Source organism: Labeo rohita, chromosome 6 (genome assembly GCF_022985175.1).
Source record: "Labeo rohita strain BAU-BD-2019 chromosome 6, IGBB_LRoh.1.0, whole genome shotgun sequence".
In the NCBI taxonomy this organism is placed as follows: Eukaryota; Metazoa; Chordata; class Actinopteri; order Cypriniformes; family Cyprinidae; genus Labeo; species Labeo rohita.
Window position 1 is genome coordinate 29,324,346 of NC_066874.1, and position 16,117 is coordinate 29,340,462.

Here is a 16,117-nt window from a genome sequence, read left to right on the forward strand (position 1 = left end):
TGATCTCACAACTATAATTTCTCTCTCAGAACATCTCTTGGAGGACGGCAATGAAAATTGTCAGTTCAAGTATTTAGAGGGATTCAAATGGCTCTGCGTCCTTTTAAACTCACTGAAAACTTCCAGAAAAGTTCTGTAGTTCACTATATTAGCATAATTCAATCATCCTTTGAGAGTACCAACACTGTAGAGAGCTGTAGCATAACACTAACACAATACACTTACAATAACAATACTTTTTTACCATACAAAGCAATATTATTACATTGAATATCTCAGCCAAAATGAAAATGTTGGAATGAAAATTGCTTTTGTTCTTTCATGAAACAAACAACAATAGCAGATCGACCTGAATCAACCTCAACCTCATATTTGATGTTTACCCTATAAAGTCTGAAATTATAGCCAAAACAGTCTATTTTTTTTTAATTTGAATGTTTTTTGAAACTTTAGAAATCAATTAACTATTTCCCGTTATTAACGTGATAACGCTTCCCTGTCAAGCACGGAATTTTACCCTAAATATAAACAATAGCAGTAGTGCTTAATCCCTCAGCTAGTTCCACTAATAACAGTTTATTTGAATAACATGGGTACATCTTCACTCGTGATGCATCTGAATTCATTTTATTGTTTAAATGTCAGCTAAATGTCAGAATTTTCTGAAACATAATGTTCTTTATACATGCTTTACAGAATGTACAGGTACAGCATACAAAAAAAAAAATACACAAGAAAATGAACGAAACATTTAAAAAAGCAGCATTTTAAATATTGTCAAAGCATTTAAGCTAAACTTTGGTTTGTGGAAGGCAGGAATGTTTAATCCGTGTGGATTTTTCTTTGGTGTAAATCAAACAGAACTCCATCACACTTGTTCGTTTCAAAAGATCCCAACAAAGTCCTGTATAATTCAAAGCAAAATAAAGCAGCTATTCTCTAATGTTACTTTTAAACTGCTTTGCGCTTATCCCCCACAAGCATTAACAGTAATTCGAAAAATGTAATGTTTTGAACGTGGTTGGAAGCCGCTGATGACACAAACTCCTTTCCTTTCAACCAAGGAAATTGACACAGCGAGGAGTCAGACGCATCATTTGACATCAAGGTCTCTGATTAGTGTAATTGTATAGCTAACTGCAAGGCAAGAGATTGTGCAAAATGCAACAAATCAATATGCAAATCAAGGGGTAGTTATCACAGTTGGAAAGTGGTTGAAAATGAATAATTTCTATTAAAAGAAGACAGGGGAAGACAGTGACCATCGATTTCGGCTGCAACACAAGATCCAGCTTTTGTACATTTAAAAAGTGCAAAATATCAGCTTTCTGAACAAACAGAACGGTCAAGATTTAATCGGGGATCCATATGCATGGTCTGGATTATGAAGGATTGAAGTTTTTCAAGCAAAGAATCCAATCCAATATCAATAGTATAGCAATTCATGAAGCACTGTTTACTTGGAGGTCACTTCTAAAATAAGCAGCCTTAAGGTGCAGTCACAATAATGGAAGGTCAGTCACATTTGACAAAGGTTCGATAGTTCTTGTCAATAGTGTAGCAACGTATAAAGCATGGCTCACACAAAAGTCACTTTTAAACAAAGCACTTTTCACATGAAATTCTCAATCATGCAGATTCCTATTGAAATGACTTGTTTTTGCCTGCAAAACTTCTCAATGGTGAACGTGAGCACATCTTTATATTAGTAAAAGTTGTGAATTTTTGTTCAAAGTTTATGCAAAATCTGCACAGGCAAATGTTTTGCCTCACACGAAATTAGAGATCATGTAAATTCCTATTAACATGACTGCATTTTGGAAATTTTGCCACGTAAATGCAAATGTGACACCTTCAAAGCAAAGTAGTGGCTGTGTCCGAAACCTAAAAAAAAAGCTGTTCTGGAGGTAGGAAGGCATAAAAGCATATTCGAATCAAATGGTTCCAAGATCCCGTGCATGCAGTTTGTCAAAAGTAAAAAAAAAAAAAAAAAAAAAAAAAAAAAATCATCATTTGGGCTAAGTGACTGAATTCAATTTATAAGTGTATTTTCCACCTACTTATACTGAGAAATAAAAACTGTGGTCATTACATATGACCTTGCTTCTCAGTGAATTTGTTTAAGATCATTAGATGTGATGTTACGGTGTCTGTTGATTGAGCAGACAGCAGGACAGTAAGGCAGCTGCCTTTGGTTTTGGACACAGCCTCTAAAGAAATTTAAAATCCAGCCGTCCTTCTAAGGCCAAAACATAAAAAATAACTCAAAATGGTTATTAAACCTCAAATTAGGAAGACGAGACCAGTTTGATCCAGCAGTAACAGATTTCAAATGCAGCAATACACATTTTTAAGGTGAACTGTGTGATTTTTACACTACCAGGGCACCAAACGGAACTGCAAAAAAATTTCCCCAATCTCCTATTGGTCAATGAGAATGTAGCCCCGCCCCAAATGCAAATAGATCGATCATAGACTGCAAGATGCGCACTTGCAAGAATGCAAATGGAAATTTGGTCACAAAATACACAACATAATACAAAAGCTTAATATGGAAAGAAGTGTAACAAAAAAGTTAGCATATGATTCATATAAGGCTGTCCTGGGCAGATTGTCAAAGGTGCAACTTATCTTACTGTTATAGTGCCTTAAGAAAACAGAGAAACTGAGAAATATGTTTAGGTTTGTGAAAAGCACTACACAAAAAATGCATTATTAATGACAATAACAGCAACTCCGGCGTACCAGTGGAAACAGCAGAGCTGTAAACTCTGTTAACACATTATTGGTCATCAGTCTGTACCGCTTGCCAAAAGGAATGAGAAATACATGTAATTGGCCCTCTGACCTCACTCAGAGAACGTCACTGCCCTCTTTAGGCAGTCCAATCTTCACAGTCACAATTCGTGCAGGTCCAAAAGCAAGTTATAAGGGAGTCTGGGTCAAGCTTTGGCATATGCAGAAAGGCTCAACGCTCTTAAGTAGGCAGGAAAACCAAATATAATTCGTACGTCACAGGTTAGGACTAGTGGAGCTCTTGGAAAATGTTACATTCAGGGCTCAAACTAGACTGGTTAGCTGAGGAATGGTGAAAGCAGGAATTCCGTCTCCTTTTTGAAAGAGTCTTCCGCAGTACACGCACATCCCAGTTGGGTACAAAGAAACATGGTGGGGAGGGACAGGAGAGGCAGTGTAAACATTGAAGAGAGAGGCATTTCATTTGGCAGATAATGAGGCTTCTCAAGTCAAAGGAGGTAGTGGGCTGAGGGCACTGGGAGGCGAATGAAGGACAAGGTGGTGATGTTTGGGGTCAAAAGGACGGGAAGACAGGGATGGCTGGGTTTATGTGGGCGCAGAGGCGCTTTCCTGTGGGTTAGTCCTGTATGAGCCTTCCTCCAGTGCCCCCCTCCTCTCCTCTCGGCCATCCCCAGGGGACAGGCCCGTCGGGGGCTTGTGTACAGTCACTGAGCCCTGGGTGAGGATGGAAGAGTGGGGGTCTTCACCATCCCAAAATGACCTGCCTGGGACATCTGAGAGAAGAAAAACAAAAAACAAAAAAAGAGTTTGTGAAAATTGGTACACGTTCTAGATCAGTTCCAAAACTTATTTCGCAAGAATCTATTTAGAGACAGTCTTCATTGCGAGCAAACATGTTAAAAATAATTCAAGCATGCTACACAACTAGTGTTCATTATATGAAGTGGACAAAATAGTGCTTAAATAACACTCACAATGGATGCTACAGGATTATTACACTTTATTACAATTATTACAACACAGAAAACAGTTGTTTTATATTGTAATATTTAATTGTACACTAGAAAATGCCACCTGAGATGGCAGGCAGTGTTAAGATAAATGTCCATTTTTAAATGTAAATATTTAAATGTGTATATTTCTATAATACTGTATAATTTATAAACACAAATATGAATTAAATCTAATATGTTTACATCATTTTAAATAGACAAGTTTGGGGTCAATAAGGATTTTTATGCCTTTATTGTGAAAAGGATGGTGAAAAGGATATTAGTATAAAATTTGACAGAAATGTGACCCTGGACCACAAAACCAGTCATAAGTAGCACAGGTATATTTGTAGCAAAAGCTAGCAATACATTGTATGGGTCAAAATGATTGATTTTTCTTTTATGCCAAAGATCATTAGGATATTAAGTAAACATGTTTCATGAAGATATTTTGCAAATTTCCTACCGTAAATATATCAAAACTTAATTTTTGATTTGTAATATGCATTGCTAAAAACTTAATTTGGACAACTTTAAAGGCAATTTTGATTTTTTGCACCCTCAGATTTTCAAATAGTTGTATCTCAACCAAATATTGTCCTATCCTAACAAACCATACATCAATGGAAAGCTTATTTATTCAGCTTTGTGTAAAACTGATGTGTAAAACTAAATTATACTGCATTAGAATATGTTGATGATGTAGGTACAGTGTTCATCTCACCAGTGCTATAGCGTTGTGACGCTGTGAGGAACACAGAGGCGTTCTGCTGACTTATAAAACTCTCCAGTGCCGTGTCTGCATGCTCGGTGTGCTGATCCCTCTCTTGATGGCCGCTCTGGTGTCCATCCCGAGAGATCTGAGACACAAGTGCGTCGTCCTCTGTCAGGTAGGCGTATGGACAGTACTCGCGTGTGCGTGAGTAGATGTTGGCGTTGTCGTAGCAGTCTGAGCAGATGACCAGAGGGCCCGCTCCTCCTAAAAACGCAAACAGGAGTCAGCATGGTCGACTAGTCATCCAACTTACCCGATTAATGATGTCAACTGGTGAGACAAACAGCCCACTTTTCAATGACATGACGGAGAGTAAATGACAGAATACTCATTTTTAAGCAAATCAAGTCATATGAAATTAGTCGGATAAATTTAATATTTAATGTTACCATTAGGGATATTTGTCTGTCCCTCTCTGGGTTCACTCCGGTGGAAGCTGCTACGTCCAGCAAAGAAAGAGCCCACACGACTACCCAGCATTCCATTAGCATCTGGATCAACATCACTGCTCACTTCACCGTAACATACTCCTGTGGAAACATCACAACACGACAGTATTACGCATCCATTATAACAACATGTAGAAACTACCCAAGTTTTTAAATTTATAGGCTTTCTGAAAAACAATCTTTCTTGCTAAAGGAACACAGGGTGATATTACCATCAGTGCCTTTGTGGACGTAACCGTTAGCATGAGATGGCATAAGCTGCTGGTGGCTTCCATTCTCTGAGTTACTGTAGCCCTCCTGAGGCTCGGACAGCGTTCCCTGAGACGAGAGATAACTGGGAATGTCCGCTGGTAGGTTCATCTCATCTGGAATACACCAACAGAGAGATTTTTACAATACAATTCAGTCATTTTTTATCATTTTTGGTCCATGCTCAGCTTGTTATAATGGCTATTTAAAATACTAAGGGCTGTTGCATTTATTACATAATATCCTGATTTATTACTATATTATATTGAAGCAATCTGGATTAAAGACCACTTAAAACTTCCTCACAATAAAAGTTGACCAAAATGGGGAATATTTTAAATATTAAAATATTTACAATTGTTTTTCTAAGGTAAATAGTATTTATTTAAATTATATAATATTTAATTAACAAATATAATACATTTAAAATAAAGTACATATTTATAAATATTTGTTATTCTACTGGGCAATTTTTGTTAAACACCAAATTATTTAAAAATAAAAAAATAAAAAAGTAAAAACAAGATTTCTTATATTACTAATTACACTGCACTGTTGTTGTTATCCAATCACATACTGCCAATTAAAAAGTAAATTGGCATCTCAAAAATGGGAAACAAACAAAAGAAAATATATAAATTCATAATTACAAAAGCCCTGCTACTAAGCGTATTTTTTTTATCTAATTTTCTTTAATATTTCTATTAATTTTCTTTAATTAACCTTTAATCAAAAAATGTATTATCTTATATGGTTTACACCATTTTTCATTTTAATTATTTAAACTGATACATTAAAAAAAACCCGATACATTCAAAAAGTCCACTGACCTGTATTTGTTATGCTGTAGTCTTCACTCTTTCTCCTCATGTGATAAATGACGATGACCCACACGAGCGAGGTGCCGACAACACAGCAGACGACCACCATTACAACAATGCCAACTGTTGTCCATCCATCCTGACTGTATATGCTGGTCACCGGATCGCAGTTGGCCGAGGGTGAGACGCTGAGGTAGATGTGACCACGCTCTGTGCCGAGCGTGTTGGACATGATGCATGTGTATTTCCCTGCATCAGCAGGGCTGGCATCTACGATTATGAGGAGCTGATTGGCTGCGGCGAAGAAGTGACGTTCCGTCAGCACCAACGGGGCATCGTCTTTGGTCCAGTTGAGGCGGGGGGCGGGACTACCACGTGCTATGCACTGAAGGACAGCAGTCTCACCTCTGGCAACATTACGGTCCTCTAGAGGGCGCTGGAAGGATGGTGTTTCTGTCAAAAAGACCAGAGACAATTAAATATTGAATGCAAGTAATTATTCACATTTTGGCCATTAGACAATAGTAAAATACTATACCTAGCACAGTAAGAGTGGCATTGGCTGATAGGCTGCCTGCCTCGTTTTTGGCTGTACAGCTATAGACGCCCATATCCTCTGCCTTTACATTAGCAATGAAGAAAGTGTCATCGTCTGGCATGACATGCATCCTCCTTTCACGGGCAGCAGGGAAATTGATACCTCCGTCTTTCTGCCAGGCGATCTGTGGTGTCGGGTGTCCCTCCGCAGCGCACTCCAACCTAGCGACCGTACCGGTGCGGATGGTCAGGTCCATGGGTGTCTTCAAAAAGGTGGGAAGCTCTGGGAAAAGCAATTAGAGACTTATTTTCACCGCTTTACTCAAGTAAGCTAAACTACACACATGAAACGTGACTATAATAACAAAAAAGCCCCATGGTAGTACCATGATTTCTTTCATGTATGATGGCAATTTCACTATTATAGTAATTATTCTTTAAATGTATGTTGGAGTACACTTTTGTACTTTTTGTACACTTATGTAAATACCATACTATATGAATATGGTACCTTTTGGTATTACTATTTATTACCCATTCATAAAGTGGTCTGGGTTTAAGAAAAAAAAATTGTTTATGGAAAGATAACTTGAAACGTAATCACAATTAAAGTGAACTAAAAATGCAAAATTTTAATTAAATATTTTAATATTTAAAATAAAGTACATTATATTACTACAATTATAACTCACTGTTAAAATTCTATTTAAATTATATAATATTTAAGTATATTATTCTACTTGTTATTCTACCTTAAAATAGGCTATTCTAGCCTTAAATTAATTTATGTAAGGAAATTTATGTAAAGAAACTTTGTAAACAAAAGCAAATATAACACTGATGTGACCCTGGACCACAAAACCAGTCATAATGGTCAATTTTTGGAAATTGAGATGTATAGATCATCTGAAAGCTGAATAAATAAGCTTGCTATTGGTGTGTTTTGACAGGACAAGAATTGGCCAAGATACAACTATTTGAATATCTGGAATCTGAGGGTGCAAAAAAAAAAATATATATATATATTGAGAAAATTGCCTTTAAAGCTGTCCAAATGAAGTTCTTAGAAATGCATATTACTAATAAAAAATTAAGTTTTTATATATTTACGGTAGGAAATTTACAAAATGTCTTTATGGAACATGATCTTTACTTAATATCCAATTGATTTTTGGCATAAAAGAAAAATCTATAATTTTGACCCATACAATGCATTTTTGGCTATTGCTACAAATATACCTGTGCTACTTAAGACTGGTTTTGTGGTCCAGGGTCGCATACAATATTAAAATCATTTTCTACTTATAAAATGTGACAACAATTCATTTTTCTGATTAAACAGCCTGAACAAAAACAAGCAACCCACCGGCCAGTCAAATCCTAAACAGCGCCATTTGCATTTACAGTGTTTGCTTTGTGAATCATGTTCCTGTTATTGTCATATTCTATTATTAGGATACAAATCCGCTTCTCCATCAGTATCATGAACTGATATTCAGAATAATTACATTGCTGAGGTCGGCATCCCAGAGGGCTGCTATGTTTGCTCGACAGACACGGAAAATTAAACTAACAGAGCTCAGAAAACAACCATGGAGAGATGAGGGTAAATAAGGAGAGGGAAAAAACAAATGCCAAACTGCTTATCAAAGGCTTGGAGAGATCACAGCACTTTAGCAATACGCCAATACGAAAGTCCTGCAGATGATCACATAATCAACACTTTAAATTAACAATCTGACACTATGGCTAATAATAATATCCCTCCATAGATATTGCTGAGTGCTCATTCATTTCGATTTACAATTCACACACAAAAAAGGATCAACTGCAATGGTTTTGTCAACAGACCAACCATCTAAAAAAGATGTTTTTTGAAAGATTTGACCAAATAAAATAAGGCTGAAAGCTGATTGTGTAACAATATGTAACTTAATGCAAGAATCGATTTTGATGAAGCACTAACCATTTACAGTGAGCTTGGCCAGAGTTGAGTAGTTGGACCCAAAATGGTTGGAGATGACACACTGGTACTGGCCCTCATCTGTGAAATTGACATTGAGCAGGTGGAGTACGGTGGTGTAGAGGAGGCGGTGATCCTGGTACCGTGCAAAGTTCTGCACCTGGGCTTCATACAGCACCTCTCCATCTTTGCGCCAGGCGGTGCTCATGGGAGAATCGCTGCTGCTGAACGCAGAACAGTTCAGAGTGACGTTGGTCCCACGTAAGGCCACAGCGGTCTTGGGATGAGCGCTGATCTGAGGTTTAGGGAAGTCATCTGCGAGTGAAAGACAATAAAGAGATCTTAATGCAAGAAAAAGCTAATATTTTTAGATTTAAAGTTTCATAGTGGCTTTTTTAATGGTGAAAGACAAAACAGAAAAGGATGTTTTGTTACTGTAAGGCCACTTACTGCAGACAAAATCCTCTGGTTTAATAACGAGAACACTAGATCCTGCCAGGAAGGCGGGATGAGCACAGACGGCAGTGCAGGATTGCTGGAACTGACTGCCAATCAACCACTGGGCCAACCACTGCAGCTGACAGTCACACAGGAGGCTGCTGGTGTTCAAATCACTGAGGAAAACCACAATACAAGCATTACTGAGAATGCATCTAAATTACGTTATTCTAATATCCAAATATATTTGTCTATACAGACAAATATATATTACGCAAAATGCATAGATACAGAAAATACATGAAACATACAAAAGTCTGCAAAAAAAAAAAAAAAGTAAACAATGACTTACAGTGTTTTAAGTTTTAAATGAGTGAAAGCATCAGGATGAATAGACATGATGCCATTCTTACTCAGGTCCCTGTAGAACAAAATCAAAAAGATTACTTAGAACAGCATAAAACAAATTCTTTGTGCTCTGGGTTTTACTGCTGTCGTACAGTAAAAAAAAGGTTATATAACAGCATAACCCTATAAATCTATAATCTATAACCTAGAGTATTTTATAGGGTCAGAGTAAAAAGGGTTTAAAACATGAGTTATGAGTCTTTTCTTTTGTATTTTTGTAGCTTTGATGCTCAATTTCACTTGAATCAAGTACAATTTTAGCTCTTAGAAGAAACTATGGAAGCATATTTTCACATAAGAGTTAAAAAAAAAAAAAAGGTATTATATCTTACAGAATTATACAAAACAAAAGACCTGTTGTTGCTTCAATTTCATCACAACTTTAAATGTTCAGGTATGATTTTATATCTCTCAGAAAATGACTTTATAAACTCTCTCAACCTGTTTGTTTTGTAGTCAAGGACAGAAACTGACTTCCATAAAAATCTTTAAATAAAATAATATCTAGAATTTCATATAACTCCATCCAGCAATAATGAGACACAATGTTTTCAAAACACTAAGGGCTAAAACAGACTCACAAATGCTCCAGCTCCATCAGACCCTCGAACGCTTTCTTCGTGATAGTCCTGATTTTATTATTCTGTAAAACTCTGGAAAACATATGCGCATGTCAAGCCACGCTTCACATTTCTGAGTCAGATCAAACAGCTCGTATCCATCAACAAACTTACAGCGAGTTCAGCCTCTTCAAACCCACAAACATGCCGACGAAGTCCTCGATGGCGAGAGATATCTCGTTATTACGGATGTCCCTGGAGCAAACAAACATCAAAATAGACCCGTCAGAATATTTTCAAACTGCTGCCGTGTCGAACATGCTTTCTTTTATTATTCTAAAATGTCAGAGCTGTTTTGTTTAGGTGATTGTACCTCTACAGAGACTTGAGTTTTAGGGCTCTAGGCAGCTCAGTGCCATTGTATGTTTTTCATGTATAATAGAAGGTTTTGTATGGACAGGCTGGTATGTGGGAGTACTGTGAGATTGTTTTCACGCACTGCTGACTGTAAAAGGCCTAAAAGGCCGACATCCCTTTTACAACTGTGCCAAAGGGACATGGCGGAGGTTACGAGAGGTGGGCATGTTTGAATGTGCTCTTTATCAGTGGGGTAGGCTGAAATGCAGAAACTAGACTAGAAGGATTCTTACAGGGCTTAAACTACAAAGATGGACTGTATCTGTTTGTAATTAGGGGTTCATTTTATTTAATAGAAATAGAGCTCAGTGCTATTTTCATCAAGATCATTTTCTATCATGTTCTATATCTGAGAGCAAATAAGAAGATAAGTGACAGAAAAATCAGTAATGTATGCCATCATTTACAAGCAAAACTGTTATTAATATAGCTTAGATTATAAATATAATACTTCCAGCTATTACTGCAACTTAAACATGTAATATTTATACTCTTATTGTGAAAAATATATATATTATATAAATATTTATAATTAAAAATACTTTTTGACACATTTTGATTTTTTTTGGCAAGTTAAAATCTGAATTACTATCCTGACTGGCACAGCAGAAAAAAATAAAATAAAATAAAATAAATAATAATAATAATAATAATAATAATAATAATATGTATATGTATATGTATATGTATATGTATATGTATATGTATATGTATATGTATATATTTCATGCATTTTATATATAAACCTAAGACTATTTGTATAAAATGAGAAACAGAAGGGGAATGTGGGTTATCTTACAATGTCCGGACATTAGCCAGGCTGCTGAACACTCCTTCTCCCAGGTGTGTGATTTGATTGTCACCCAAGTTGAGACTCTGCAGGAGACTGAGACCAGAAAACACCCAATCCTCCAGACGACTCAAGTGATTGAAGGACAAATCCCTGGAAACGAAACACAAACATACATATTACCTGAGAGCCAACAATCAAATAAAACACTCAAGAAAAAACAAAAACAAAAAAACAAATCATACATTTCTAAAAAAACAAATCTACATGCAACTTTCACCGTATTGTATATTGGATTAAACATTAAGGTCAGGGCCAAAGTCACTCACAGCTCATCCAGACGATGGCAAAACTCCCAGGCATCAGCTCGGATGAGTCCGATACTGTTCTGATTTACCCGCAGAATCCTGAGCATGTGCAGCCCATACAACCAGCCCTTATTTAGCTCCGTCAGATTATTATACTCCAACTCTCTGGCAGAGGACAAAACAGAACACACGTCACCCATAAATCACTACTGATTCATGTAAAACAAACTTAAATTATAAATGATAACTAATATAATATAATATAGTATAATATAATATAATATAAGTAGCATGGGTGTATTTGTAGCAATAGCCAAAAATACATTGTATGGGTCAAAATGACTTTGTTTTATGTCAAAGAATCATTAGGATATTAAGTAAAGATCATGTACCATGAAGATATTTTGTAAATTTCCTACTGTAAATATATCAAAACCTACTTTTTGTTTAGTAATATGCATCGCTAAGAAAATCATGTGGATATCTTTAAAGGCAATTTTCTCAGTATTTTGATTTCAAATAGTTTTATCTCAGCCAAATATTGTCCTATCCTAAAAACCATACATCAGTGGAAAACTTATTTATTCACTTCAGATAAATCTCAATTTCAAAAAATTGACCCTTATGACTGGTTTTGTGGTTCATGGTCACATATAATTAATTAAACATATGTCCAGCCATTTTGGCCAAATATGACCTATTGTAATATGTATATAATTGCTCTAAATTGGCTTAAAGTGTGATTATCTTCCTAAGAGGAATCACCAGTTTACACATTATTGTCTCGTTGTTTAATGCAAGTAGTAAATTATAGTAAAACTCTCTTTTTTTTTTTTTTTTTTTTTGGAAAACAGCAATTTTTACCTACATATAATTTTATTTAAATATTTTAAATGATCTACTGCCAGGAAGCATTGACTCACAGCTCCTCCATGTTTTCCAAACCAAAGAGAGCTCCATCCATCAGCTTTGTGATGCCGTTGCGCTGCATCTTCAGCGATTTAAGAGCCTTCAGTTCTTTGAAAATGAGACTTTCCACGACACGAATCCTGTTGCGCCTTAACTCTCTGAAAAGTGACAAAAACATGAAGAGGGGCATGTTACAATGAGAAAATCAAAACCACTGCCCTAACAATCTGAGGCAAGACAAGAAGGGAAATGAACTCCCCACTTGATAACATCAGGTGCATTTAGCAGGCACATATTCTTGTCAGACACTATCTAATTGAGCACTTCAATAACATCCTATTCATTAGCAATGAATACGCACAAGACTTGGAGCTGAGAGAGGGTGAAGACTTTATCAGGCAGCACAGAGAGTCTGTTCTGGTTTATCTTCAACACCAGAAGGGAGCTGATGTTTCCGAAACAACCGGGCTCCAAGGAACTTATCTTGTTTTTGCTCAGATTGCTGTTGTGATGAAGAGAGGAAACAGACAAATATCCATGAACCCCAAAAGTAATCAGAAACACCAGGAGAAACATCCATTATTCAATGACAAAAAGATCAAAGCAACAATTGATCCTTGAGTTGTCTCAAACTGATAACTCAAGGGAAAAGGAGAACACATTAAAAAAGCTCTCTTAATCTACTCTTACGAAAGTGCAACTCTCAGACAAGCCTGAGTACAAAAACTCACAGGTATTTCAACTGCATGGGAGGGAATGATCCAGCCTTAAGTTCAGATATAGAATTAGAGCTCAAGTCCAGACTTTCCAGAGATGAATATGGGAACAGCTGCTCTGCCACGACTTCAGAGATTCGGTTATGAACACTGAAAATAAACAGCAGATATAGTTATAGTACCATAATCAACAGACATGATCATTTACATTTAATGAAAAAAATAAACGTAGAGGAAAACGTACAGCGACAGCACTGTGATGTTGGATGAAGCCTCTCCAAGAAAAGGCACCGCTGTAAGTTCATTCTGATTCATAGACCTACATTCACAGAGGGAAAAAAAATGATTAAAACCTGAAAAAGCCTCAAAAAAGAAACAACTTTACAGAGCAGCCAATTATAAACCTAAAAAAAACAGCAAAAGTATTATCTAGTTTCACTCACTGGACTTTTTCCACCATTGTATACTTACATACAAAATGAATAACTAAAATATAAGCAAATAAGCAAAGAAACTATATAACTGTATACAATAAACTAAACTAGGAACAGTAAAACCAATATAAAAAAGGATATCGTGTAGCTCATTTGAAATACGAGGCTTTAATAACCCACAAAGTATGATATAGTGAGCTCACACTAAAGGAGGAAAAGAAATACCTCAATTTTATGCAATAGCAAAAATATTTATTAAGATCACAAAAAAATTAAGATTACTTGTAATGTATATCAGTGAACTTTTTGTATAATAGACTACTTACATAAAATGCATGTAAATATCAGTTGTCCTATATCTCATACATGTTTTATTAAGATTTAATATAGAAAGTCTTAGTTTTATGAAAAGCTCTGTACGTTTTGATTTGTGGGGGACAACGATTATAAAACAATTCAGAAGAATGACAATTCAGAAATTGTCAAATAAAACTTGTATAATATTTGACACTCATGTTTTAACAAGACTTTTCTTAAAATAATAAGGGATAATCAAGTAAACCTAAGTTATTTCAGTCCACTAAATGTTCATACTTAAATATTAATAACAACATAAAAGTAATTCTTACATTTACTTTATAAAATAAAGATTTTACAGATTTAACAAAAAAATACTGTTTAACTAATATATATATATATATATGTGACCCTGGACCACAAAACCAGTCTTAAGTCACTGGGGTTTATTTGCAGCAATAGCCAAAAATACATTGTATGGGTCAAAATTATTGATTTTTCTTTTATGGCAAAAATCATTAGGAAATTAAGTAAAGATCATGCTCCATTAAGATATTTTGTAAAATGCCTACTGTAAATGTATGAAAACTTAATTTTTGATTAGTAATATACATTAAGAACATTATTTGAAGAACTTTAAACGTGATTTTCTCAATACTTTGATTTTTTTGCACCCTCAGATTCCTGATTTTTAAACAGTTGTATCTCGGCCAAATATAACAAACTATACATCAATTAAAAGCTTATTCATTCAGCTTTCATATGATGTATAACTCTCAATTATGAAAAAATGACCCTTACGACTGGTTTTGTGATCCAGGGTCACATATATATATATATATATATATATATATATATAAATCATGTTGGTAATTCATGTATTAAATAGTACATGTATAGGGTTTTTGCTCTAATCAGTGTAAGATGCTTTTTTGTTACTAAAACCAAATTAACATTTAATATTTTTTTTTTAAAAAAAGTAACTACGCTTAATTTTTGAGGAAAATTTGTTTCTATGGTATTTCTACAAAGGATCATGTGACACTTCGAAGTAATGCCATAACGCAAGATTTGAAATCTTAAACTACAAAAATGACTCAAATTCCCCAAACAAACCAAACTGAACTAGTCAGCTGTCAATCGTGGGTTAGTATTGTGCACATGTGCAGCCCCTGCATAGTGCTTAAGGCTCATCACCAGAGCATGTAAACAACATCTCCTCTGTTACTCACGCATGGGTGATCCATGATGGAGCTTCCAGAGTTGCAGCAGTCAGTCTTTTCCTATTGCAATCCAGCAATTGTGCTGCACCTGGACCACCAGAACACGTACAAGGAGAAGGGCAAGTGTCCAGGCCCACGACACTTACTACGAGCAGGAACAGGGCCTGGGGGATGGGCCAGCCCTCCGCCATTTTGAGTTTCTTGATCGCAAATAATCAGTCCAAATTATGACATTAATAAGACACAGAGACTACTCTGTGTTTTAAAATATAAATAGAATTTCATATGAATCTGAATTAAGTTGAAAAACATGGCAAAGCTCTGACAAAATCAATCCGGAGCCATCACTTGGCTCCCTCAGTTCGTCCCTTCGAAATTCCCTTCTTCCGCCTTGCAATCTCTGCAGCCTCAAGAATTCCCAAACGGAGCGTCAAACAAGCTTCAAGACGCGGAAATACGGTTTAGGTATGCCAAAAGATTTCATGTCCTATGTAAGATAGTTTGTTTGCATTTGAGAGAAAAATAGAGTATAACTGGAAATCGCCTTTCCAAACATTGTTCCTCGACTTTTTTCCTAAGGAAAAACAAAGCACCTTCTTCCGTTGACACGTGATCCACCCCTCCATCACGTGCTGCTGGAGACCTCGCGTCATTGGCCAATCAACTAATCCGTCAAACTTTAGTTTTTTCACTTTTCTTCAGGTTTGCTGTGCTAAGTTTTAAATGTTTTCTGAAAGTTATAATTTAAACGAATATTATGACAGTTTTTTATTTTATTGCGTCTCTTAAATTACTTTTTTTCCCCCAAATATTAAGTTTTATTATTATGAGCTTGTCCCACTGTAATAATAATACTTTATTTAAAAACTCTACTTTGCACTTGTAAATGTAAATCATATTTTGAGTTCATTAAATATCTTTGTGAACAGTTTGTATTTTATTTTGTAGCAAAGACATTAGCATCATTAGATTTAAAAAAAAAAAAATGAAGATGTAATATTATTTTTCTCAAAATAAACAGAAATAAATTAATTAAAAAACACTGCATGTGATTGTTTGCTTTCCAAGAGTTGT

At 35.6% G+C, this 16,117-nt stretch overlaps 1 protein-coding gene across 1 annotated transcript; it reads right to left on the reverse strand.

Annotated features, from left to right (window-relative positions):
• Positions 1–605: 605 nt before the first annotated feature.
• lrig2 (leucine-rich repeats and immunoglobulin-like domains 2) lies at positions 606–15,655 on the reverse strand. Its single transcript, XM_051111417.1, has 18 exons — positions 15,053–15,655; positions 13,334–13,408; positions 13,105–13,239; positions 12,735–12,875; positions 12,388–12,531; positions 11,486–11,629; positions 11,166–11,309; positions 10,124–10,204; positions 9,971–10,042; positions 9,334–9,402; positions 8,994–9,157; positions 8,547–8,858; positions 6,582–6,863; positions 6,053–6,496; positions 5,186–5,338; positions 4,914–5,054; positions 4,474–4,728; positions 606–3,530 (listed from the first exon to the last, which is right to left on the reverse strand). The coding sequence occupies exons 1-18, from the start codon at positions 15,232–15,234 to the stop codon at positions 3,343–3,345; spliced, it is 3,126 nt and encodes a 1,041-aa protein (XP_050967374.1). The 5' UTR covers positions 15,235–15,655; the 3' UTR covers positions 606–3,342.
• Positions 15,656–16,117: the final 462 nt, after the last annotated feature.

Excerpts from the sequence above, each read along its gene's own strand:
- lrig2 (XM_051111417.1), bottom strand. The coding sequence starts at position 15,234 with ATGGCGGAGGGCTGGCCCATCCCCCAGGCCCTGTTCCTGCTCGTAGTA. Across the intron at positions 13,409-15,052 it reads CCATCATGGATCACCCATGC|GTCTATGAATCAGAATGAAC; the intron begins GTGAGTAACAGA and ends CTGTGAATGTAG. Across the intron at positions 9,403-9,970 it reads CTGATGGAGCTGGAGCATTT|GGACCTGAGTAAGAATGGCA; the intron begins GTGAGTCTGTTT and ends TTTGTTCTACAG.